Genomic DNA, 27,698 nt, shown 5'->3' on the forward strand with positions numbered 1-27,698 from the left:
CTGCCTGTTCTGTAGTGGGTCAGGCCTGGATCCTGTGGGTCCCAGCCTGACTCAGTCCCTTATTTTCTGCCTGGGACAGGCACTGCAAGACTTTTCCTGAGATAAGCAGAGCATGACTAGGTGTCATGCATGTAAGCAAAGGATGAGAGGTCAGCTCTAATTCCTTGACTCTTTAGTGCTCTATGTTTAATTTTAAACTTTAATGTAGCTCTTTTTGTGGAACTTACGTTTCTTTGGAATGAAAAAAAAATATTTTAAGCCACTTCCTAGGAAATAATGAAGTGCTGTGTACTATACAAAACCCAACTTAATTAAGTTGTTGTATATGTGGTGGTAGTCTGGCTGTTGAGACTGAGTGTGATTACTTGAACAATGCAAGTCACAAGTTAATGGTTCCAGATGAAGTTGTAAAGGAAAGGAAATGGTTTGTGAATAAATGTGGCTATAACCAATTGCTACAAATTATACAATTTGTTTAAACTCCCATTTCCTATGTTAGGGGAGAAGTATCTCTTGCTGGAGTTTGAATTTGTAGGTTAAGAGAACTTTTCAAGTGTATCTGTGGGAGAGAATGAAGTTGTACTGCTAGCCTCTAAATCAACATTTTAAATTTTAATTTCTTAAAAAACAGAACTGCAAAAACCAAATTCTGAAACCCTAACTCAGTATGCATAACTTAGAATGATACAAGTGAAGTGTGTCTTATAAATGTTCTAAGTATGCATTGAATTCTTAAGGACACAAAATTTACATATATGCTGAACCTCTTAGATATATTACACATATATATTCTATATATTTATACATATTACTTTATATATATATATATAAAATTTTCTACTGACATGCAAAAGTGTATGTGTGTGTATGTATAAACCCATATTCTGTAGGCTATTAGAAAAGTGTGGGCCCAAAGAATTAAACTGACTGTGTGAACAAACAAAATCCTTTAATTTCCCCATCAAGCTAAAAATATGTCAACTAACTCACTTGTTTTCTCTCACTAGAAATGACTACCCCAAACAAGACCCCACCTGGTGCTGATCCAAAGCAGCTGGAGAGGACTGGTACTGTCAGAGAAATAGGCTCACAAGCAGTTTGGTCTCTTTCATCCTGTAAGCCAGGTAAACCACAGCAATGATGTGAAAAATTGAATGTACATTTATGTTCTGGCATCCACACAGTAAAACTGCTGTAGTGCAGGCTGTGGTCTCTACAACTAATGTTGGCCTTCTCTATGTGTGATACAGTATGAAAGTTAGAACTGTATCAGAAATCCTGCTAGGAGGAACTATCTCATAGGAGCTAAACAGAACTCCTACATATTTTATATTAGCTTTTTTTTTTTTTTTTTTTTTTAATTTATTTACACAATGAACAAACTAAGCCATGCAAGCATAATCATACCCCAGCACAGTAAAATTGTTTCTATGCTTTGGCATTTTGCCTGAGTGTCTTCCATTTTTAACTAAGGATGACAATGCAGCTGGGTGACCTAAATGTTCTGCCTGAACTTTGTAACTTTGTGTGGCCTCAGGCATTACAGGGTGGCCCTAAAACCCTGCAAGTAAAATGAACCTGTGGTCCTGAGGTGCAGTTAGTGATACCTGCTCAAAATATCTGAAAATTCTTTCCCGTTGGGGTAGTTGAGTTGCTATTTCAGAAATATCTGTTGGGAATTGATCAGCTGCAGCCTAGGGTCAGTGATCCCTTTATGTCACAATATTGTGCTCAGACTGAATGACCTTGTTCTGAAATCCTGGAATATTGGAGAAAAATGTTTCATGGTTTTGTTGCTTAAACAAGGTGAAGGGAATTTTTTATTGCAGATTAAACTTCAGCTGCTGTATTAGAACTGCAACTAGTGTGGACAATCAACAAAAGGATATGATTAGTAAAAGGACAGATAATGAGAGAATAGAAAATACAAAGCTGGAGTTACTTCTTCAAATGTGGTGGCATTAACCTTTAGGAATACTGGTTTTGCCATCTATTGCCTGTTCTAGCTAGTCCTTGAAAAAGCAAAAATATTTCAGGACATGACCTGAAAAGAAAATGTTACGTTTGGCTAAAATTTTATAATGAATGGTCTCTGCTAATAATTTTTCTTTAGTTCAGCAGTTAAGTTACAGAAGAGGTGGAAAAGTTTAACTGTTAGTTATTGCTCTGGCAACCAATATGAATTACTACCTAACCACTTGGAATTCCAGGACATGTTGACATGGATTTGCACCCCACAGACCTCAATAGTATTGAACTTCTGCAGATTCCCCTATTTCAGCTTTGTGTCAGAAAAGCATAGATGCACCTTGGATATATAGAAATATGTCCTAGTATGTTATAACTTGGGAGGCATTAATTTGTAACAGTTGAAGAAGAGCTACATTTGTATCACAGAAATGGGGTGTTCAAGATTATCACATTTTCTTTTTCTTAGGGTTTGGAGTGGATCAGTTACGAGATGATAATCTAGAAACTTACTGGCAGTCAGATGGATCACAGCCTCATTTGGTGAACATCCAATTTAGGTATTAAAACATACTCCCTGTGGGTTAGGGTGCTTTGTGTAACTTTATATCCATTACTGTTCACCAAGATAGGAATTCTGGAAGTGCAAGAGCTCCTGGGTTAGTTCTGTTACCCAACTGGTAAGAAGTCAGATAGCATTTCTAAAAATGAGATTTTTCAAATATTGTGATCACTAAATGCCTTAATAAGCAACGAAAAGGAATGTTTAATGGTATGTCAGTTGTGACAGCATCACATTTGCTCATGTGAGGTGACTTGTGTCCTGATTTTTGTGTTCTTGAGTGTCATCTGGCGAGTAGATGACTCCTATGTAACATAATAGATGAGTTTTAGAAACCCTTTTTTTTTAATTTCATCCTATATAGGATGCTTTCAGTACTTTTTCTTTAACCAAACTTGAGATGAGATATTTGTCCCCCTTTTTTATTTACTTTCTTGAGAAGGCCTTGATCTAATAAGAGAGCCCATATTTGAAAAGCCTAACTTAAGCTTCATTAAGTGCTTATTTGGCATCTGTTTCTTGGTATACTGACATTTCTGAATGCAGGCAAAGGAGAATGGTGAAAATCAACTGTGTGCATAAATGTGAAAAATCACCTAGTTCTTCAACAGCAAGTTACTTATGAATCACTATATTCATTTTCAGAATATTTAAATCTTTAGTTATTGCAAGCTAGCAACAAACTCATCTTGAAGATTTTTCTTTATGATGTTTACATAGCTTGTGTTGATTCTTGCAGAAGAAAAACAACAGTGAAGACCTTATGTATTTATGCAGACTACAAATCTGATGAAAGTTACACTCCAAGCAAAATCTCTGTCAGAGTAGGAAATAATTTCCATAACCTCCAGGAAATCCGGGTAGGTCAATGATGCTTTGTATTCTGTCTTAAAATAGCTCTCTCTTGTTAGGACATCTGATGTAATAAAGTGGTTTTTTGGAGGTAAAATATGGCATTGTGCTTGAAAGGGGAAAATGGCTGGGTTTATTTTGATGTTTGCTTTTAGTTTTTATCTTGTAAATTTAGAAGACTGGTTTCTGTTTTTTTGCGGGTTTTTTTATCAGACTTTTACCAAACATCATTATAATTGAATATGTGCATAAGTTAAGTTTTACTTTTAAGTAAGTATTGTTTCTAATTTTTTTTTTTTTCTTTAATACTGGACAGTCACGGAGATGTAAAAATTTTGGATGGGATGCAGTTTTTTATCAATATGATGCAAAATCAAATTTTCAGTTCTTCAGATCAGTTAAAGATTTTGAATGAGACAGAGTTGTAGTGTTTTGTTAATGTTTTTATTTATAAAATGATCAAAGCCAGTATTTTTTTACAGTGATGTTTTTAGTCAGAACTGTGGTAAGATTTGAGTTGCTTTAAGTTCTCTGCTTACCTTTTAGTTAACAGTAAAAGCAGATTTGAAATAATCCATGATCTTGGTAGAAATCCACCTTGGAAACTAATTGGGTTACTCATAAGCAGGTATCTTTGCTCATTCTGAGTCAGGGTAGCCTCATGTTTCAAATTCCTCTTCTCTGGAGCTCAGCAGTTACTGGCTGGTATTTTGGGAAGGTTTAACTTAACAGCCTTATATGGCAGGTATTACAATAACAGAAGGATTGGGATGATGAGGAAAGAGTTGTGCTAAATGGTGGCTCAAATGTATTTTACTTCTGGGATTTTTATTTTTTTAACTTTGGTTTTCAGTTCCAACAATTTAAAGCCCCAAGAGCAAGTTGTAAGTAAAAGGTTGTAGATGCAGTGGGAGTAAAAAAAAAGTGTAGTAGAGGTGTCTGTTGGCATTATCTATCTACGTCCTGTCAGTGATTTGTGGTGTTCTGAAGTTTTGACCTATACTTTTATCTTAAATGGAAGTCCCTTGACGTGTTTTATTTTTCTGTAAGTTAATTAAATATTCTTTTGGAAGAGATGAATCCCCACGTTATTTTGACTTTGATCCGCTGCAAATTCTGCTTTCCGCGTTCCCAATTGTACCGCAGCACTGTGGGAGCTGTGCGGTGTCTGGGGAACGGCCGCTGGAGCCTTTCCCGTCGGGCTGCGGGTCAGTTTCCCGAGTGTCCACTAGATGTCATTGTTGTCCTTAATGATCCCTTTGATTTTTGCACTTCTATCTGCCCTTTCAGTAACTAAATGATTATTATCCTCTCTCTAGTCATGCTTAGTACAGCACTATACATCTCACTGCCTAACTCAAGTTTCTCATACAGTGATAAACTCCCACTCTTGAGGGTACGTGTGTTATTAACATATTAAAGAACTGTAAAGCAATAAAATGTGTAACAAGTGTGTTAGTTTTCTCCAGTGGCTCAGGCAGTATTTCTTTAGCTCTTTTCTTGCCAAACACGGGATTCTATGCATAATGTATGTAGTTAAAAATGGTACTTCTATTGAAACAAGTTACTAGCATTTTTTATGGGATATGAATGTGACCATAATGTGATGCATGACAGAGTAATTCTTATGCATACCACATGCTCATGTGCTTTTTTTACTTCCAAATTGAGGAGAAAATATGGTCATGCTTCTTATTACTGAGATACAATACACTGATGCTGTAAAATGCTTGTGACAGTCATCACCATGATGTTACATGTTGCTATCAATTTTCATATTTCCTAAATTGCTCGATACTGTTTCTTAAATTTTCAGTCCTGAAACTTTCTTCAGCTTCCCTGACACATGGGGAGGTTATTAAAGCAGTGTGAACTGTTATGAGCTCTTTACAGAAATCTGCTTAATTATACAATGATTCCATTGGCTTCAGTACTGATTAACTGGGTGGAAAATCAGGCTAAAGCATTTTATATTTTTCCATGGATGCTTGCCCAACTCATAGTGTCTAATGAACGTGTTTTCTTTCCTAATGGTCTAATTTTCAACACAATGCAATATGCTGTTAGGCTAAACTTTGTCACAAATGTAAGATCACCTTTAGTTTGTGTTCTAGTTTGTAGACATATCTTTTTTGGAACCTAAGAGGAATTTGTTTTCTGAATAAAAGGTTTCTTCCTCCTTGTTTGTACCCCATCGTAAGGGTGAGAACAGCCTTTGCAACCTGGCAGGGTTATTCCCTTGCTCACTGCAGTTAAGGTGTGTGCACTCAGCCTTCTCCTGTGACTTAAGTGCCATTGTGTCACAGCTGTCAAGCTTGGAGAGCAAATATTTTCTCATTTCCAGTCGTGGGGTTTTCCCACATGATGGTACAAACAGCCTGGATGGACAAGATAGTCTGTAGAGGCATTTTTGTAACAGCATCCAGACTCCTCGGGGTATGATTTAAGTTATTACACTTTTTCATTATGTAAAAATAACCCATTGCAAAGGATATGAGTGAAATGTTGTCTGCGAGAGATTTCTGGTCTCTTCAAGTGATGCTCATCTGCTTATTGCATTTGTACCCCTCTGAGGCCCAATTTAGATGTTCAGCACTTCATGTTTTTGTAAGGAGACTAAGTGTTTTGATGCTAAGTGCAGGTAGTATTTCAGGATATATATATATACACACACCTTGTAGTGTTTCTGCTGTCAGCCTATAATGTAGGGTCTTTACACAGACTCAGGTGGAAGCCCTCTAATGTTAATACACCTTTGATGGCAACAGTGTGAGGTCTTTCTTTAAGGTTTTTGTTGGAGTTTTTTGTCTGCTTGCTTTTCCTTTGGACTGCTGTCTGGTTTGTTTTCAGTTTGTTTTCTATCCCTTTGGCCTTGCCTGGTGTTTTGTAACCAGGTGCCAGCACAGGATCCTCCCTGGTGCTGTGGGGTTGTGGCTGAGCACCACGGACAGGGCTCCTTCTTCATGTTTGGAGACGTTCTGCACTAGAGAGGGGAATTACCAACTGGGGGAATGCCCAAGCTGGGGGGCTTTTCCAAGAGGTAGTTAAGGAAGTGTGACCCTACTCTAATGCCTTTACTCCTGCAGTGTCCAGGGGCTGTAGTGAAGAGGTTGGACTTAGCCAGACGTTTTCTGAAATCCATCAGTGAGCAATCTTCACTTGTTTTCTGCACGTGGAGTAAATTTATATCCTGACGAGCAAGGACATGGTAGCTCGTCCTAGGGCTGTTGCAAGGTAACCAATCAAGAGGATGTATTCTTGTGAGTTTCTAATCAAACATCTCTAAGGTGCATTTTAAACTGCTTTCCACTGAAAGTGGAGTACTGAGTTGTTGCTTCTTTAGATTTCTGACTAGGCTTCAGGTACTTTGGTTAGAAACCATTCCTCTCTGTTCTTTTTTCCAATTGAGAAAAGAGGCATTTCTGACCACTAATCATTCCTTGAGTTCAGAATATCAATTAAAAATAGTCTGCTTTCTGCAAGCTACTCTTCATGCTAAGAAAAGACTAAGTAAACTTTAGTTTTGTAGAATTTTGATCTGTAGTCTTTCTTGTTGCTCTCTAGGATGCTCCATAGACACAATCATCACACCAGTTGTTCATTTTGGTTGTCTTGCTGTTACTGCTGGCTGAGTATGGATTTGTTTCATTAGGATGCACACAGGACCCATTCCTTTCATCAAAATTAACTGGTGCTGGAAATTTGCAAAGCAGGGGAGTAGAATGCTCTACTGGTATTGGTTAGTTATTAAGCCTTGTGATTGGTGTCAAGGGTAGGAATCAAATTTCAGAAGCAGGGTTATTTCCATTTATACTCTGTACAAATTTCCACCTTTCAGCAGAGGATATTTTGTGAATCCCCAACTGGGATGTTCACATGAACTCATCTTTACAAAAAGAAGGCAAATTAAATGATGTAACATCACTGTTCCCTGCCAATATCATCATCACTGTAGATGATATGACCTTTTCATCATTCATGTGCTTATGGAAATAACTAATATGTGCTTCAAACTGTGGAAATTATGAACAGGATTACAATTTTCCTGCCCTTTGATACTGTGGAATGGTAAGACATCAGAGCAGAGCTTTCTGTACAGTCATGAAAAATGCAGTTACTGAAATAGCCTTTTATGCATATGAGGTGTGTGTATACAAATAGGGAGGTCCGAATTAGAGCTAGTAGAATAGTGGAAAATTAGTTCGGCCTGCACACTATAAAATTGTTAAGCATTTTAATCTTACCTTGCTATGAAATAATATTTTAATAGAAACAAACATCTCTTCTGTAGAGGAAAATGAAACATGGTTTTTATGCTGAGGTACATGTTACATGTAAAAGATATTTTTTCTTTTGTATCTGAGCATTCAGAAACAAACCTATTTCTTGCCACACAAGGGCTCAATTAGGCAAGGGTACCTTAAAGAGGCCCTGTATTTTTAATTCTGTCAGTCTGACTTTACTTTCTGAAGCAGAGGAAAAGCCATGTGAAACAATGTGGCAACAGCTCCATGGAAGGCAGCAAGTTGATGAAGCACAGAGCTTTCCTCGGGGGAACTCAAATACAGAGAGCCTAGGAATGCATTGGAGCACTGAGTGTTACATGTGTGTGAAAACCTCTCCTGCACCTACAACCTTTCTCATGATTATTCGTTTAAGTTCCACTATGGAAAAGAAATTGGAAAGTCAAGCATTTCTTGCTAATATCTAATCTAAACCTTAGTTTAAGTTCCCCCTTGTCCTATCATTACATGCCCTTGTAAAATGTCTCTGTTCCTTTTATTGTAGGTTCCCTTAGGTACTGGAAGGCCACAATTAGGTCACACCTTCTCTTCCTGTAGCAAGTGTTTGATTACCTTTTTTCATCTCTTTTCTCTGCGTGAAGTTCTAGTAGGAGGATTTGAAAAGATTTCCCCCAAATCTTTGTTAAATATTTTACTTCTGTAAAAATCTTTCTGCTACTAGTGGCTTAAAAATTCAGATTTTTAAAACTGTATGTTATCAGTGCAGGTAAACCATCCTCCAGCATGATGGGGGAATTTTTCATTGGCTTTAGTGCAAACTTTCACTATTATATTCTGTTTACAATACTTTAAACAAATTCTCTGGTGGCCATGAGCAGGTTGCACACAGTGCTCTGTGTGTGAGAGGCAGGAACCAAATGCTTGAACTTTTTATATTGAAAACAACTGCAAATTTCAGTGAGCATTTTCTCTAGCACTCTTTTGAAGTATGTAGGATAATACTACTGCTGTAGACTAGAAGTCATATTAGGGGAAAAACTGCTGGTTTTCCTTGATAGTTTCTTACCTTCTCTATATCCCTGAAAGATTTATTCAGGGAAGACTTCAATAATGGAGATCAGTGTACCAATAGACCAGCCCCTTTACCATTCCTAATTAGTATAAATGAAGGATCTCTTCTCCACAAGAAGATAATTGTTATGAGGGAAGTGGAGTACCTGTATGGTGAAGGGAGCACGTGTATGTGTTAATAAAAGTTCTGTGACAGTAGGATCTGTCATTTTTCCTCTTTGCATATTTTGCCAGTGGCATGGCCATGCTGCCTATATACAAAAATTCTAGCTAGAGCTGTGGAATAATCTTTTTTTTTCTTTAATTTTATTTTTAACTCTACCAACTTCTGCAGCTGATTTACATACACACACACACACACACACACACACATTGTGCTTTTGGCTTTTGTGAAAGCATTTGATGTAGCCTTTAGTCCTTAGTGCTACATACAGCTTTGTTTCTTTTACACCGTGGCTTTTCCTTTTTAATGCCTGGATAGAGCAGAGATGCTGATATGTCTCCCTTTGATAGTCTCCCAAATTTTTAGAGTGATCAGCCAAATTTCTGTGTTCTTTAGCTCCTAGGAATTGGTCCATATATGTATATTGATGTACAGTAGATCATATCTATTTAAAACAGTAGCCTCCATGCCCTTCACTCCCTGAAATTTCCAAGTTGTAATCAAACTTATGTGCTATCAGGCTGAAGGAAGAAAAGCATGTTTTTCTTTTACATGCTCAAAATGTAGTGAAAATCCCAGTGGACAGTTGTGTTTACAAGGGTAACTGTCTGCATTCAATTGTGGGTTATAAAAGTGCTTGCTTGAATAAATACACAGAGCTATCAGACAGAGCAACCAATCGTTCCTTGGACTAATTGACCTTGTCAGTAGAATAGAAACACTTGCAAATAAAATTCCCATTGCCAGCAAAGTTGCAACTGAAAACCCCTGAAGAAACTGTGTATATCCTCTAACTATCTTGGAATGCAATGATTCAGGCAGCAGACATGTGCAGTGGGAGGGGGCAGGAGGGGGGAATCATTAACCAGGAAAGTTGTATGTACCAGCAGTTTTCAGTGGGCTCCTTTTGCAGCGTGAGGCTGTAGGCATTCCTCAAGTCATTAAGTGATTCACTTTCCATATTCAGAGATATGTTTTCTACCAGTTGTTAATACTTTTACCATCCCTTGGGTCCCCCTGTGTGATCTGTTTTCTGGTCTGCTTTTATTATAATGTCGCCTTTTCAGAAAAGGCAAAGGTGTTTGGCCGGTAACCACAGCATGTCGTAATGAGGGTGGAGTGTGTTTGTCATTCTGCAGCAATGGTTGACTTCTATGAATGCCAGTGTCTATAACCACACAGGCTGTGGCAGTTTATCTTTCTGAATATATTGGGATTGCATAACGGTGGAAAAGAATTGCAGTAAATATCAGAATATCTGGTCTTCCAATCAAAAGCTCGATGTAACCATTTTTTTACTTTACCCAATGATGAGTCATGTATCTTCCCATTAAAAGAGGAAAACATTTCATTCCAGAAATAAGTCTTCACAAGTGAATTAGTCATATATCAGACATTTCCTTTTAGAAGTTTGGATAATATCACACAGGTGGAAGTAGTATTAAAAAAAAAGCAACAGTGAAAGACACAACAGGCTTCATTCACTGTGTACTATAAAAACATGATTTTATTTTGGTTAGAAAACAAAACAGGAAAAATGGCATTTGGAAAATAAAGTCTGAAAAATGGTCTAGTTAGCTGCTAAATAAACTTCAGAGATGAAGGTTTAAAAAAACCCCACCAAGATTTGTAAAAGGAGGCGGGAGGGGAATAGTGTATTTCACCTTAAGTAAGGGACAATGTGTAATAAGGGATTTTGTGGTTTTACAGCTCGGTGCATGTGTTTGAAAGCTGTTCTCTCAGCAACGTGGGTGGCAGGTTATGCTACCATATAATGTATTGTAGTTGGCTCTCCACACTTGTCAGGGTTAGCGTTCAACCATTCGGAAAATTTTCCCATTGTTCTATCATGTGAACCGAGGCTAGTGTTGAATTCCCAATAACCTTCTGCAGGAAAAAGAGGTTTAATTAGAAAGTTTGAAATTTGATTACTTCTGTTATTGTCTTAATGAACTTCTCTCTAATTTAGGTGCTTATCTGCAAATACAATCGATTTTTGCTCAGAAAGATGAAAAACAAACTTAACTCTGTACTGCAGTTGCTTCTACACTTTAAAAAGAAAACTTGTATACTCAATTCTGTCTTTCTTCAGCATTAGCACTCTATTTCCATCTTAAACATGTTTGCTTTAGATGGATCATAGCTTTTGGCAGCTACTGCATTTTTAGCAAATAATACTGTTTCTAGTAAGAGTTGCAAAAAAAAAAACTTTGTGTGAGGTCCTTGTAAACTGAACCTTGGGAACGTTATGTTATTTCTGTATTTTCCCTTCTTTTGTGCTTCTTCCCTATTTGTGTCATGGTTATAAATTACATCGTTTGAACTAGAGAATTAAAAACATTTCATTTTGTGATTCCTGTAATTTTAAAAAAGAGAATGTTTGTTTTATGTGTATTTTTTTTTCTTTTTACCTGTTATTTCAGAGGCTGGCACACAGAGAAATAAGCAGTTATGGTATTGAAATTCCATTGTGCCAGCACCTCCAGGGCATAGTCCAGAAAACCCAGAAAAATCGCCTGCTGGGTTGTATGCAGAAAGCTTGTGTGAACATCAGTGTCTGCTGTTCACACATCATTTTTTACTGGGAGTTCCTGTTGGAATAAAGGTTCTGTGTTTGGAGAGTGTATTGGGATACTTGTTGGTCAATAGTTTTTCAAAGTTTGTAGGGATTTCTAATTACAGTTTACCAGTGTAGGCTCACTAGATACTTCTTGCAGATAATCATTAATGTTCCAGAAGTAAGAGAAGCAAGCAGGGATTTGGCAACATAAAAACTGTAACAAGAAAGATCTCGGTGCACTTCCTTTAAGCATTCTCTCCAAGACTGAACATGGGAGTGAGGAAGAAGGTAGGTGGATGGAGGAGGAGGTGACAGCATCACAGAAGACACTCACATACTTAGTTCCCCTACTTCAATATTTAACCCCTTCCCTTCCTTCCCCCTCCTTTTTTAATGCAAGTGTAGTGTCTAGTTGACATTTTAAAACATCCAAGTGCCTCCAGCATTGCAGCTTATGGTGGGTGTCGGTGTGATGCTCATCTAGAACGTCTTCATGGTGCTCAGTCAGGTGAACCCCCTCAGCTGATCGGAATTCATTTGAACTGTGGTTTACAAAACATGTGATACCCTGCACTTGCAAACTGGAGCATGTAGCAACATCTACTTTCTCTTGTGTTTGATCTCTCTGTACTTGGACAGCAGGATGGAGACCCTGGAGACAAACTGTTTAATACAGCTTTTTACTTGGGTGTTTGAAGGAGTTCCTGGTCACATAAAGCTTCAAGGTTTGAACTAGGGAAAAATGAAAATCTTTGTTGGCTGGCTGTATCATTTATTGGCTTTTGAGGAAGTGAACTCTAGACAGCCAGCCTTGCTGTTAGTTAGCAGAGCAAGGAGGTAGGTACCATTGAAGAAACTATCTGGAGCAAGGGACACTTCTTTGATCTCAAGAAGGCAGCATGTTAGGAAGGAGATCTTGGAAAAGTGCAGCCGACCTGTATTTGGAAGGGAAATTATATTTTTGTGTAGTAAAGGGCCCTGCATACTGCATGGAATTTGTTACATGAAGAGCTGTTTTTCTATCTTATTTTTCTTCTTCTTGTACCCTACCACATGCTATAGTCATGCTCTTTCCCATTCTGTAAGTTCTCTAGGCCTGAATAATCCAAAATTATCTCCCCTGATTTTGGATCCAAATGTGAAAACATCGTGGGAGTCACACCACCATCTTTTGCTTGAAGGATGTAAAACAGTTGTGTCAAAGCTGACAGTAGGATGCTGCTCACTCACTCACTCCTGCTTTCCTCTTTCTGGAGAGGTTGCTCACTATTGGGAAACTTCTTGCCTTTAAGCTACTTTTTTCTACACTGTGAAATAGGATTGGGAGGATAAAGTCAGTGAATTATAAACAATCATCTTTGATTTACCTGATTGCCATCATAGACTTAACTATGGAGAGTAATCCTTGGAGGGAGCATTTTCAGAGTTTAAGAACTGCTAAATACGTGCAGCAAGGTCAAATCCAAGACTGATTCTGATCCCTCTGGATGCTGCTACTAGCATAGGATTAAAATCCTCCAAAGAGTAAAGCCAGCAGTCAACATTTAATTTTGGTTTAAGCATAAGAAAAGATATAAAAGGAATGGGAATTTTCTTGAATACCTGAGAAAGTTTTATGCTGTCTTCTCAACTGCTGCTGGTCAGCTGGCATAGCAGACCTCATTTTCTGTTTCACTTGAACATCTTGTAAGCACCAGGAGCTGGAAACCTCCTGTGACTGCATTCACCACCCTTTGCCAAACCAACAGTTTGGCAGTGGGTGGAGAGAGGAAGTAGCCCCAATTCAGAAGGAATTAGGAGCCAATTTGCCCACCACTTATTATTCTCTGTATGTGTGGCTTCCATGCTATATTGCCTTTATTTACATCCCTACAGATGCAGTCACACTTGGCTATTTGTAGCACATACTGCCTTGTGGCAATTATCAGGTGTTGCTATTAATTAGGATTAAAAAAACCCCAAAACAAATCTGTTAAATGCACTGGATGTGCCATGCTTTGTCAAGTCAGGACCAAAAAAAAACCCAACCAAAAATTTCCATGAATTCAGGTAGAAATAAAGGAACAAGTATATTTTGTGTAGGTATGTGGGGGGATTTTATAATTACAATCAACCTTTTTTTTTTAACTCTTAAGGATAACATTCTAGTGGAAAACTGAGATTATTCACGGTGTCACTAGGAAAGTAGTTCTGGAAAGGAATTCTGTTGATGTGGTAAATTACAGCAATCCTCAGTGTTTAGGTGGTAGAGAACTAGAACAAATGTAGGGTTCTGGAGCAAGAGACTCAGCTGCTTCAGAGCTACCACCATGGCAGTTCTTTCAGAGGGAGGTCTTGTTCCCGTGGTTGCTGAACTGTTCTGTTGGTCAGGGATCCCGTGTCTGCGTCTGGCTTTGATGAGGACGCTGCTGCCCGGGGTCTACATTCAATTCTTTGCTAAGTTTTATTGGGTGGGAAGGGATTGAATGTAGTGTTATCCTGCTCCTTATCTCAAGTAATGCATGGAAATGTTTCTATAGATATGAAGTATAAATTTTTTCTTTCTGAGGGCTGTTCTCTGTCTTAATCTGTCATAAGATAACCGAGATCGTGTGTTTGAATCGGAAAAACCTTTCCCAGGCTTTTTCCATTTTCTGTGCGAACACACAGGAGAGGGTGGAGTGAGAATAATAATGTAGCATATGTGTCTGGCTTGAGGGCCTGTGCTCTCTAGCTGCCTTCATCCAATTCCTAAAGCAGGTTTATCTAACAGTCCTATTTTATTTCAGAATGAATTCTGGAGTGTTTTATGTCTCACATTAAAGGAATGTTAACAAATGCAGTTTTTATTGAAGCTTTTTATGAATTCTGTTCTCAGTCAAAGTTTTCGAGTGAATCATGTGGCCAAGCCCCTAATACTTCTTTAATTATTATTTTTCCCCCCTCTGTGTCTGTCAGAATCAAATTCAGCTATGGGTATGAAGGATTTTTTTGGATTATTTCTACTAGCAAATGCAAAAAACCCTAATTTGTTTCTCTTAGTTGAGATTAATTTGTTACTTCTTAGGAAGATGATGTTATTGAACATAATTAGTAAGAGAAAAATCAAGTCACATTTTTTCATTGTTTCAAAAAGAATTGCAATTTCGAATCAGGAGAAATGATTAAATAAAATTGTGAAGTAGGCTTCCCTCTCCTTGACCAGGTCTGTGTTGTGATCATGATGCTCACCATGTGTAACAGAGGTTTTCATAAATCAGCTTTTGGTAAATCCAGCACTGCTGGGGTAGGAACTTCTGTTGTGGAATTACTGGACTTTCTTCTATTTCTTTACACTGTCATGAGAAGTTAAAGATTTACTTGCATAGCAGAAATAAATTAAGCAGAGAAGCATATGTAGCCACAGGACTTGTAGATATACAAAGTCACATAGATTTGCAATCCAATTCCATCTGCTTGTTGTTGACTGCACTTTGCTAAGCAGTAAGATGACACCCCACAGTAGCTGTAGACTTAGTAAATAGCAGGCCTGCTGGTAAACAAGTTTTTAATTATCTCATTCTCATGCTTTGTTTTCCACTGCCTCCTCATTTTTCAGCAGCATTCTTAGGATGTAATTTTATTTTGATTCTTATACAGTTCCTGGTGAAGAGCTCATGCTCCTGGTCTGTAGGATGTAGCACTAAGGCCATTCCAGGCTGTTTGTGGCAGAAATGCTCTTGCAGTGAGGGAGCCCAACAGTGTATAGCACCATTGAATACCTTTTTAAACTGTACATTTTTTTGAGTGAATGGTGACTTGAGGGACCTTTGACTCCCAGAAAGAATTCAAGAAGTAAGATTTATCTAGATTGAAAGAAGCAGAGTCTGATCTCCACATACGGTAACAGGAAAAAGCCTTGTGGGTTTTTTTTGGACACGCTTTCTTATTGATTTGTAAGAAAACACAAGCAAAAGGTAAAAACTCTACTGCATTTGTTCCAGTACATTAAAGAAATTCTGTTTGGATGTAAAATTAAATGCTTCCATTGGGCAACAGTTCTGATTCCAGCTTTGCAAATTTATGGCAGTATATTCTGGCTCACATAAAAGTATCCAGCTGAACCTCTGACAGATATATTTCTTATCTTTTAAAGTTTGTTCATATGAAAATATATCTCCAGTGAGACATGTTTATGAATTTGGGATCTTTCTGAGATGAGACTCTACATTGCATTTTAAATTTGCACAAATAGTTTTCACAACAATCTTTTGCATTTGTTTATTGTGTGCTACAACACACTTAAATGATCTTAAAGTTTATCAGATTTTGCCTCACTTGCCTTTACTGAGTGTCCACAGACTCCTTATCCAGACACAGAAATGTTTGCATAGTGTACTTCTGCAGGATTTGGGGATTATTTACAGAGGTTTAAGGTCTTTAAATTCCTTGATTTTTGGGAGAGACGGCCCTCTGTAATTCTCAGAAAAAAGCCACTCCTGTGAAACCAGGAGAAATGCTTTCCCTTTTCGTGTCTTAAAGCACCAACTTGTCCTCTCACTGGTAAAGAATGAGTAGAGTTTTTTTAATTTGGTAGTACTCAGGTATAATTTGTTCCAGTCTTTTCCTGAAAAATAAAGTCACTTGGGAACTCATCTTGTGTAACAGGTAAAAAGTTAGAGCCATGCAGTTTTATGGACCTGTCTTCTGGTAGAAGATCAGAAATCTAGTTCTTTTCAGTGTATAGTAATAGCCCTTCTCAGTGAGGGGAATGAGGTTTTTTTTTTTTTTAGTTTTGATGTACTTTCTTCCCCTCACCTATAAGAGTGCTTGAGAGCTAGCAGCTGGCTGCTACAACTCCTATGGACTATTTTAAAAATATCGTGATATTCTTTTTTTTTTTTTTTTAACATTTGTTCATTTCCCATATTAATTTTCTGCATTCTCTGGGATGCAAAGTGCATGGCATGAAATGTGGTCACTAGGTTATTGCCGCTAAGTTATTTGAGATGGTTTGATAGAGAATTAACTCAGTGTGGCCAGTTTTCAGACACTTAAATCTTTAATATTCCTTGCATAATTTTTTTTAAAAAATACTTTCTTTGTATAATTTAACTGTAGCTATGTCTAGACATATTTCCTGGATATGGCTAAACAATTTTGAAGGTAAATTATGACCTGGGGTTTTTTTCACTTTCACACAAACACAGTATCATTCCATTATGTATGTTAGGAGAAATGGGAACTGCAGACATCTGCAATACAGTTTTCACTGAATTTGCAAACTTCTGCCCCTTTGTAAAATTAGTTATTTCCCAGAAATGTTTTCCAGCCTTAACTTCCATTTGCAATCAATTTGTGCAGTGCACCCATAGAATACATTTATATTGTCCCTGCTTGTACCCAGCAGCTCTAGCTTGAAAAAAATTCATAGGGCTTCTCCCTTTATGCTTTCCTATCTTCTAGGTTTTAATGTGTTCATTCTATTTGCCTTAAGGTCCTTTGTATGAGGCCACTGTTCAAAGCACTTGTTTCTTGCTCATAGAAAATTCTGTCTATACTCCTTTTCTTGGAAGATTCTGTGGTGTTAACCATAGAATCATTTAAGTTGGAAAAGACCTCTAAGATCAGCAAGTTCAGCCTGTTCTGTTACCTTTCATAAAAGGCAGCTGCTTTGTCCCGTTCTTCAGTCAGCAGTTCCATTTGTAATGCAAATCCACCTGAGCTTCAACATGGTTTTTTAAATATATGTTCAGACTTCTTTGCAGTAGAATATTCCACTACCCCACTTCAGTCTGTTTCTGTTCTCTTTGTGAAGCTTTCTGCTCTCTCATTACTGGTTTCCCCTTCAGTAGATGGTTAAAGTGCTGCTCTCTTCCCTGCGAGCATCCAGGCTCACCTGGAAGTTGCGGGAGATGATGTCTTTACTTTGGGTGAGTGCTGCTCTAAAGGGAAGGACTTAGATTTTGATTTCTCAGTACAGAAAAATCTTAGGGCTTTTCAGTGCTTGAGGGGGGTGAGAATTCAAATTTATGACTAAGATACAAACTTAAATAAAAGTGCTAGTAATGTATTGTCTTAAGTAGGAACTCTGTGCCCTATTTCCATTGTTACGAAAACCTTAGTCCACATACTTAACCACATGGGGGGGTTGATACTTCTGTGACTATTTTGTATTTTGTGTTATGACTAAAAACTTTTGAATGCAGGTGGTACTATTTGTTTGAGTAAACATGGGATGTTGTAGTAGCTTTTGTTATGTTTGACAGGTGGGTGGTTGTTTTTTTTTTTTTTTCTTTTTCTTTTTTTTCTTTTTTTTCTTTTTTTTTTTTTTTTTTTTTTTTTTTTCCCAAGCTTCTGATCAGGTAAAAGTTACTGAGGATTTTCAAAAGCACTTGAAAAGGTACTTGTATGGGTTGGTCATCATCTGCCAGATCCTCACTTAGAAGTATCCCTACACAGTTACCTTGTGCACGTGGGGTCTCCTCCTTAGTTACTTACTTGTAAAATGAAGAATCATTGCAGTGAGTGATTTGAAGTGCTTCCCTAAAGGTATGAAACATTTGTTTTCACTAAATGAGATTTGCACTTCTTTGTAAATGTGCAGTGTACAGTGCTGGCTATATATTTTATAGTAATTTTTTCATTGCTTTTTGGTTTTTCAAATGTGCTGTTTCTTTTGTCACTTCTGCCTCCATAATACTCTAAGCTACTAATAATTTGAGTTGTAAAGTAGCCTGGTTTAAAAAAATATATTTAAGAAGTCCCTCATTCTTCTTTCAGAATGCTGGAATTTTGAAAAGACTTTCAGCAAACCATGGATTTTCTACCGTTCATTTTTAAGGCCACACTGTCCAGATGCAGTCTGTTCCACTATGTCTGCAACTAAAACTTGAACTCCCTTAGGTACCAGAAATAGGCAAACTGAGGCAGAAAGCTTGTTTTGGGCTGCATTACCTGTTTTTTGATACTGTCAGCCAGGTCACCACTCCAGAGCTCAAGGTTTTTTTTGTAGCTTTTTCATCTTCAGTGTGCTGTCTGCCAAGCTCAGGGGAAGTAACAGGTTCACACTGGAGCCAAGTCCCTGCAGGTGTGAAGGACTTCCCTGATACCAGGAATCTTCTCAAGTTGCAGTGCCCTTACAAAGGTCTGGCATTTCTGTGCATTGTGACAGCTGTGGATTATGATTAGGTCCCTGCAGGAGAATACTACTGCACTTAGGGTGTATTTGCCTTGCCTTCCTCCACTTCTTGACTGCCTCTCTTAAAAGAGTTATGAGACTCGTTTTCCTTTAAAGCAAAGATCCAAAATTTCACAGCTGTTATGGCTGATTTCAGTTGGGGGCAGTATTCCTTCTGGGGCAAGAGATTCCTGTTAAGGTGAAATCTTTTTTAGCTGATACCAAACTAAACTTAGATCCCTGCTGTGGGTAGAAGGTTTGCTTTGGAGTTTTAGGCATTAATTCCATACTTGTACATATGAAACTCCATTCTAGACTGCATTGTTGTTCTGTGTTTGCTGGTTGGATCTTCCTGCTTTTCAAAGGGACAGGGAGAAGGTTTTTTATTATTTTCTGAAGTTCCAGTGGCTAGGATGGTTGCCACTTAAAGCATACACAGCATAGCATTCTTTCTCTAACAAGTTTTAGTTTATGGATGTGTCCAGCATGAAATATTATGTGAAAGTTCAAATGACCTCACATAACAATAGGACTTAATAATGTGGGACTGAAAAGCAAACTGTCCAAGACTGTTCAACATTTTTGTCCTTCTCTGAAGCAATATATATCTCTTGAGGTATGTATTTTTGCAATAAATGCCTATCTATTGTTCTTCACAGAACATGCTATAAGAAAAAAAGTGCATATGGCAGAGAAAATGGGAAAACAGTGTTTCTTTCTTCCAGAGAGATTTTCCTAGTAAACAGTCTGTGACAAATTCCTGCTGGTTTCTGCAGGTAAATTTTCTAGAATGAAGAGCTGTTTTCGGGCACATTCTAGAGAATGAAGTATTCAAAGACTGCTGTCAGTTTTGTGGTTTTTTTTTTTTTTTCCCTTTCCTTTTGCTTTTTTTTCCTGCCACCAGGAGTTAAACAGAGAATATTTTCTGAAATTGCAATTGAGTCAGACAGTTCTGGCTGACAATTTCACAGAGGTTGAACGTTTGGCAGGTTATTTATTTTGTCTGTCAGGCTGGATGTACCTGACTGTGCAAGTGCTGTGAGCAGATGCAAAGGTCTGTGGGGTAGGGTGGTGGTTGTTTAAGTACCACGGACAGGGGCCCTTCCACACATGTCCAGACCATCCATGAGTTCATCTGTCAGGAGTTGCGTATGTGGGCAGTTCAGCACAGCCTTGACCCTTTTGCAGGCATCATTATGTGGGACTCTTTGCCACTTGGTGCTTTTGAAAGAGCTGTTTCTCCTGTGAATCCATGTCTAAAGCTCTTGGTGTTCCACAGTGTGTGCCACTGCCCCATTTCCTCCTTTTGAGGGTCAGTGTATGTGCACACTTACTCAGCAGAGGCTCCCCATCATGTCTAGGGCTTAACTGTTGTCCACTTAGGTGTTCTTCATTTGACTTCAGCAGATTTCAAAGACAGACTATGAGGACATTCATAAAGCTGACTTTCCCAGTTTACCATTCCATGGATTAAATTTCGGTTCTTCCTAACTTTATTCTTGTTGTAATATTGAAATTCTGCCTGAATCAACTATGTGCATCTTAGAAGATATTGCATTGGTTTCTTAGCAGAATCAAATAAAAGGAATTCTTTTTAACTGTATAGGAAAAATGATAATCAGGACACCCAATTCTAAAGAATATCAAAATGGACCAGGCACTGAGACCATTTAATGAGTTGGCTGGTGAGTCATTCTGCCAGATGAAATTTAGGGTCCATCATACATGGCTCAATTGGCATCATCTGCTCCCTTCAGAAAGCAGCAATGGGACACAACCCACTGATGTTGTCCAATGTATTTGTGCTGCTCAGGTAATCCAAACAGGAAATTTGGAAAGGCGCAGTGTAAGAATCTGTATTTTAGCATTGTGAATACTAGTCCTTGACCCACCAAGGATTTGCTTTTCTAGATTTACCTTTCTTTCTTTTCTACATATTCTTTATAGCTTGGTTTGAGTGTTCAGTTGTCTTTATTTTAACTGCATACAACTTTCTAACACACCTGGGCATTGATTAATTTTTAGTGTTTTCATCTGGAGCAGAATACTCTGAAGGAAGTTCTATAAAACTTCTTGCAGGGATCTTTTGGACCTTTTTTCAACCTTCCAGTCTTCCCAAAGGTTATTTCTTTCACTTTATTTGAAGAAAGAGCCCATAGGATACTAAAAGAGAGGAACTTTTAGTGTTTGCAGGTTTCACTGGTCTCCTGTCTACCCAAATCCACAGCTGACTCTTCCTGAGGGATGGACTGTGCTCCTTTAGACTCTTCAGGAACTGTTGTTTAAAAGAATGGAAAACTTCTCTTGCCTAATGGGCTGAAATGAGATTTCTTGACCGTTTAAGGAGGTGGCTGATTAAGACCACAGAGGCACCTCCTTAGGTGGTCGCTGCTCCACCCAAGCACACAAGTGTGCTGTTCACAGTGGGTCCTTTGAGCCTGTTGCTGTGTTCCCTGCTAAGCTGCTAATGTGGTGTCCCTCCTTTGGCTCACTTGGAACTCGCCAAGTTTCTTTTGGACATGCTTCATTTTTTCTGCTGGAACTGGTGCATCACTGCTATTAACTGGTTCTCTTCCTTCCTAAGTGAAGTGATGGCTGAAGCCCAAGCTCTGCTACTTCATGTGTTGACAGTTCCAATACTTGGAATTATGCAGAGGCACACAGATTCTCAGTCCTGGTAACTAAATGGTAGGACATGGCAATTATGGAAATAGAATTTTGGAAGTTGAGCCAGCCTTCTTTCTCCTTGCCAGTTGTTGTGAAAACATATTCAGATAGATGTAAAAAACAATGGCTAAGCAGGAAAAAGCCTTTTCCTACATGGGAAAGTTTGTGTATTGATAAATATTTAATTTCTGAACATAGCATTTCTTTTTCCTGAAACTTAGTTTTATAATCTTCTTCTTGGAAGAATACATTGTTTATTGAGAACACCTGCTTTGAAAAGCTTAGGTTTTTATAAAAACTGTATTGTAAGAACTAGCTAAGCACAGAGAGAGACAAAATCATATGTATGAAGAAGAGTCTAGCCACTACTTTTAATTTCATAGTTGGCTGAGTCACTAAAACAAAAAGCAGCTTTAACATTTTTATGAGAAAAGTAGAAGCAGTAAAATCAAATGCTGTTTGATTTCACAGCCATTTGAATCTAGTAGTAAAGTTGATAAAACAGAAATTTGATGAGGTACAAACATCTCAGAATCCTGTTTCATGCAGAAGCTGTGATGGCAGCAAGGATTCTCAGCTTTCTGTCAGTACCTGGGTCCTCTTCTGCACATGCTTCCCAGAGGAAAAAAATGAGCTGCTTTTCCTTCTTATATATATTTATTCCCCTGAGCTGGGAACCCTGTCTAACATACATCTGGGATGTGTTTGTAATTACGCTGAATGTGAAACTACTTACAGTGAGTTTCTTCCTCTCTATATCTTCACAAAAGATACCTTTAAAGGGCAGGAAAAATCATGTCTTATTTCAAGGAAGTTAGCCGACTGTAAATATAGCCAAAAATTTGGGTTGCCTTTGTAACCCTAGTAGAAGTAGCAGTTAGAGTTATATGCCATTTGGAGACGCCACAGAATGTAGACAAAATATCACTGAGTATGGAAAAGAGGTCAGTGTTCAATTTAGGTAGGATTAATACACTAGAAAAGTATTCTTTGGGAAAATAACTTCCTAGCCTATAAAGAGGCTAGGGATTGTACAAGCAGCTTCCTCCCAAAAGCCCTGGTCTTGTGTTCAGTCATCTCTCTGAAGTGTATCCTCAAGTTGCCTTGGTCTTTTAAAATTTTTTAAATTTGCATTTTGTTGTGTGGTTTGCATCTGCTATGGTAGGACACACATTAGTTGCAGTAGTAGCCTTGCCAAATACATATGGAATTCTGTAGAACCTCTGGACTGGACAATAAAGTGAAGAAAAAGGGCTGTTAAATAGGCTGGGGAGGAGAATTCCATTGAGAACATTAATTTTCCTTTGGCTTTCCAAATAATGTGGATTCATGGAGTTGGAAGTATATGTCCATAGGTAAAGCTGTAGCACGCAGAGGACAGGAAAAATAAGAAAGCAACGGAGAGAAAGCAGGAGAAGAGCTAGAGTATAACAGCAGCAAGGACAAGTGAGTGATTTTTCCATTTCAATTTTTATCCCTTTGTTCTTTTATTTTGACTTTCATGATCTTCTTGTTTTCCAATTGTCACAAAATTTATAGTATTAGAAGCAGATATAAAAAAAAGCCCCAAACCCTGGGCTTTTAGTATATTGTACAGTAAGATTAGTCCAGAGCTGCAGGAACTGTCCTGAGTTACCAATACTGAACTTGCACTGATTCATTCCTACATTTTCCTTAAAAAAAAAAAAAAATTCAAGAAAAAACATATCAGAAAGAAACTTTGAATTTTTAATTTCCCTCGGGTGAATAGTGATAAAGCTGATTTTTAAAAATCTGTTGGAAGACAGTTAATTATGACTGAGTGTTAATGATCTACATAAGATTAAAAACACAGGGGGAAACTTTATCTGGTATTTGCTCATAGGGGACTGATGCTATAGAGTTGAGGTGAAATATAAATATCTGTGTGTCTATATGTATATACAGTGGTCTGTGCTTTTGAAGAACAAGCTTGACTTTGAGCAAAGTCAACTGAAATTCAAGTATAGTATTTATTATGGGTGGAGCTGCCAGTGCCACCTGTACTTAAGGTTGTGTGACCCTTTCCATTTTAAGGTTTAACTCTTGGTTACTTTGATTTTTGCCAAAGTTAGGTTCAGGCAAATTTTTCCATGCCAGATATCTGCTTTGGGTTGAATTTTTTGAAAGTTTCAGCCAAAGCAGTTCTGTTCCAAGAATAAGGCTAGTGAAAAGTATGCTGTTTTGCTTGTGTGAGAATATTCTGGTGTCCTTCTTTGATGCTCCAGTGCCCCCAAGCTCTAAAGCAAGGATTTGAAATTTGGCAATAGTTCAGCCTTTGTGTTGAGGATGTGCCTTTTGCTGCCCTGTAAAAATCCACCCAAATTTCCAGACCAGTTTACAAGGCTTTGAAAGATTGCCATTTGCATGGACTTAATAGGAATTTCTTAAAACTTCACAGTAAGCTTCCTTTAGATTCTGTTCACACTGGGAATGCTCCAGGCAGAGTAGAGCTGCATATTTCATCCCACTTCTGCTAGGAGTTGTGATGGCTGGGTCTGGGTGCTGACACTGAGCTAGGAGTGGGCAGCATTGTCTTATATCTCCCCTGCCTATTCCCATGTCCTGTTCCTTCTCCCTGGTGACAGACCTGGGCCCTCTGGAAAAAGAAACTGTTTCACTCATCTGAAAGAGCATGACAGATGTGGAGGAGAAGAATTTGGGAGAATGTGTGTGTCTGGTTTATACCATTCCTTTGGTCACGGAAAATATGTATCATACTGGCAAAACGATACTTCCTTTTCTACTGAATGTTCAGTTTGGTTTCGTTGCATTTAAACCTCAGTAGTTGAGTCTGTATCAAGGTTTTAATGAACTATGTGGTCATCAATTTAAAATAAAAAGGTTGGACTCAAACATCAGTAGAGGAATGTTGCTTAGAGGGCAGAAGTCAAGAGCTCACTTTTTTCAGACATTGAAGTCTGACTCTGACATTTGCATTTAGTACACTGTAGCCTCCAACTTCATCACGAGTGTTTTGGTCAAGAGGCAACTGTTTGACTGGACTGGGGGAAGGGGCCTATTCTGAAGATGTGCCCAGGATCTGTATGAGTAAAGGTTGTGTATTCATTTGTTAGGGAAGCTGGAAAATGTGGAGTGAGGGAATCAGAGGTTTGGGAAAATAAAAAAAAAGTCTTTGTGGCTAAGACAGTTCAGTGGTGCCTGATGGATTGTGCTGTCTGTGCTCAGTCATGGTGTTTCTGCAAGAGGCACTCAAGTGACTGCTCCTAGGTGGCTGCTCAGGCTCTGTGTTGTGGCTGGCTTGGGAACTTGTATCCATTCACAGAACTGCAGAACTGCAAGTGAACTCAGTGGGAGCTAAACCTCCTTTAAAATCCCGTATTTCGCTTAAGACAGTGAAAACTGGCTCAGAGTATGTGAAGTTTGACATCTGGAGCCAGGGAACCTTTTAGTCTAATTAACCTAATGCCTCAGTTGCCGGTTTTACAGGTGAAGAAATAACTTGTCCCATCTCTGTAGAAAGACTTGGGGAGAACAGGTTGTCTTTGTAGCAGGACTGGAAAATAACATGCTGTAAATAGAGCATATAACCACCTCCCCTGAACAGGGATGAAACAAAGCATTGAAAAATATGCCATACTTTTATCTTTCATACCTTTCTTTTTTTACTAAAAGTTACTTAGTGTTAACTAATCTATTTCATACTGATCTAAACATAAAAAATCTGTGTCTTAGCTCTTGAACTCAAATTTTCCTCTTTCAATTAGCAGTCAAAATTTGTAAACACTGAGAATGATATTAAATGCGAGTTTAATTAGCAATAGCCTTGTAATTCTCTTCAAAATCACAGTCACTGGCCCTTAGTAGTGGTTGAATAAAGTGTTAGGAGGATCCACTTCCTCTGTTTACTATGAAGATGGAAAGCATCTTTGCTCAAGCTGTTTACTGCCACCTCACCGTGATAAATTTGCCCTTTGTAAAGCTGCTTCCACAAGACATCTTTTTTTCATCCCTTTGTAAAGTCAGCCATTACCTGAAGTTTCCTACACACAAACAAATAGATTTTTAAAGTTTTTGCAAGGGACAGTGCTACGACAAATAAGTGACTGTGTGTTTGTGGAAATGTCTAGCTCCCAGGGTGAAATGATTTGCTGCTAAGGTTTAGTGAATGTAATGCTTTGGAAATAATTTGTTGGAGAGTCTGCAGCAGTGGAGAGCTTTGGGTTGTGGTTATTTGTTGGGTTGTTTTTTCTTGTTCTTTCTTTTAAGGTGGAGGCGTAAAAGATTTTTTTGTTTGCTACTTTAAACCAAAGTAGTCATCAAACTGTCTTACTTGTTTCTTGGGTTGTTTTCTCAGGGTGTCTGCTGCCTCTGAACCAGTAGCTCTCAGATGGGTCTTTTGAAAACTTCAGCATAAACAAGGCATTTGCCAGGATGTGCCATGCAGTATTTTCAGGAGAAAGATGGGAATTTTGTGCTGCTCAAAGCCCATACATCTTCCTTAGGGGAACTCAGCTGCTAAGAGCAGCACTCTTATTTGCTTAGCTGTGTGAATCCACTTGCTAGTGGACAATTGTTTTGTGTTTTGTTTTCTTTCCCCCCTAAGACTTCTATTTACTTGTGTGCTCTTCCATGTGTGTTTTGAGCTGTGCTTTGAAGCTGGGCAGCTAGCTTTAAACAAAAGCTGTTACCATGCTCTGCATAGCATCCAGCTGGATTTCAGCAATCTGTTGTGTCAGTGATGTGGTTTAGAGTTAACAAAATGCTGTTCTTTGCTTGCCTTGACATTGGTTTATGGAGGATTAAAACTGAAAAAGAAAAGATCATCATATCACACTGGGTATGTTGTATAAAAGGCAAGTCATATGTGATTAGAATGTGATTTAATGGCTGTGCAGCTATTATTAATTGGCCAGGCATCTGTCTTGATACATGAGATGAAATTTGAGGTATCCTCTCTTTTTTCCTGTCACCTTCCTTTTCCTCTTCCCCAGTCCCCCTAATAATCTAAGGAATTTCTGAAAACCCAGAACTTTATGTGCATTTAGTTTCCTACATAAGTCACTCTAGTATATTGTACTTCAGGGTGCCTAGATAAAACAATATAAAATGCATATTTTGCCATCCTTGAGCATTGATCTTCAGTAAGAAGGTCCAAATGCTACACTTTTACTTTCTTGAATTTATACTGAAGTCTCTATTCTTTTATATTGATTTTTATTTTAAGATTAGGGCAAAAAATTAGGAGTAGATTCTGAAAGGCAAAAGCAAACACAGCTCTAGACAACCAAATTAATTTGTATACATTTACATGAGCAGTAAATTAGCTGTGAGTATTCAACTCTGTTATTTCAAATTAATTTGAAAAAATAATTAAAATCTAATAACAAGACTGCTTTATTAAATGGGTTTAATATGTGATCATTTATATGGAGTATGTTAACTGGTTCTGAATGATTTGCTCTTCTGTCTTGCTTTTGGCAGCAACTGGAATTAGTGGAACCCAGTGGCTGGATCCATGTTCCTCTCACAGATACTCACAAGAAGCCCATTCGCACCTTCATGATCCAGATTGCTGTTCTGGCCAATCACCAGAATGGGAGAGACACTCACATGAGGCAAATCAAAGTGTACACCCCTGTGGAAGAGAGCTCCATTGGTAAATTTCCCAGATGTACAACAATTGATTTCATGATGTATCGCTCCATCAGATAAAATTTCCTCATGAGGAATAATAATAAAGGTATTTTTTCATGACTGTATCATTGCTAAAGTGTTCAGATGCTTAAAGAGCAGGGTTTACTTCAGTGTAATTATATCTTTATGTTTATACTTTGTACAATTTTGAAATAAAGGTAATCTTGTGTTACAGTGTGTTGTAGTCTGTAATTTTGTTTCTTTTTCAAGGAGTCTGAGTGCTCTTGTGCTCTCTGAGAGAGGAAAAAACAATCCAGGCACTCTTAAAAGAATGTATTTGACTGGGTGGGAATCAATAATTAATTTGATACAATACAGGTATTTTGGGGGATGATTTCTTCCCCTAATGATGATGCATGGAAACAGTTCATTCCTCTACCTAAAAATTGCTCTGTAAAAAGTTTATCTTCTTCTTGAACAGACATGATCTAAAGACATTACCAGTACTATTTTCCCATTATTGCCTATGCTGATGTGTTGTACCTTGTCTCCAGAGGGTTGTTTCTGCTCAGTGGCTGTGTGCATGGATTTAGCCTTCTTTGTAACTGCAAAGTTAATCATAGAATTGCAGCATATCTCCAGTTGGAAGGGACATGGGAAGATCAAGTCCAATCTGCTGCTTCTTGCAGGACTACCTAAAGCTAAATGATGCTCCTTGAACTGTAACAGGCTTGGTGCCATAATCCTTTTCCTGGGGAGCCTGTTCTAGTGACTGATAATGCAGTGAAGATGACAATGACATGAAGACAACCAAACCTTTCCAAATTATTCAACATAGTATATACATTAATACAGAT

At 38.1% G+C, this 27,698-nt stretch overlaps 1 protein-coding gene across 8 annotated transcripts in view; it reads left to right on the forward strand.

Annotated features, from left to right (window-relative positions):
- Positions 1 to 27,069, forward strand: part of ANAPC10 (anaphase promoting complex subunit 10) — a 32,243-nt gene extending 5,174 nt beyond the window's left edge. For all 8 annotated transcript variants that reach the window (XM_083861551.1, XM_083861556.1, XM_083861558.1 and 5 more), the window contains 4 exons: positions 1,008 to 1,124; positions 2,438 to 2,528; positions 3,270 to 3,390; positions 26,689 to 27,069. In XM_083861551.1, coding sequence (XP_083717677.1) covers positions 1,010 to 1,124; positions 2,438 to 2,528; positions 3,270 to 3,390; positions 26,689 to 26,919 — 558 coding nt within the window. In that variant the 5' untranslated portion in view covers positions 1,008 to 1,009 and the 3' untranslated portion in view covers positions 26,920 to 27,069. The remainder of the gene's footprint in view (positions 1 to 1,007; positions 1,125 to 2,437; positions 2,529 to 3,269; positions 3,391 to 26,688) is intronic.
- The last annotated feature ends 629 nt before the right edge of the window (positions 27,070 to 27,698 follow it).

Source organism: Zosterops lateralis, assembly GCF_965231275.1.
Source record: "Zosterops lateralis genome assembly, chromosome: 5".
NCBI classification, from domain to species: Eukaryota; Metazoa; Chordata; class Aves; order Passeriformes; family Zosteropidae; genus Zosterops; species Zosterops lateralis.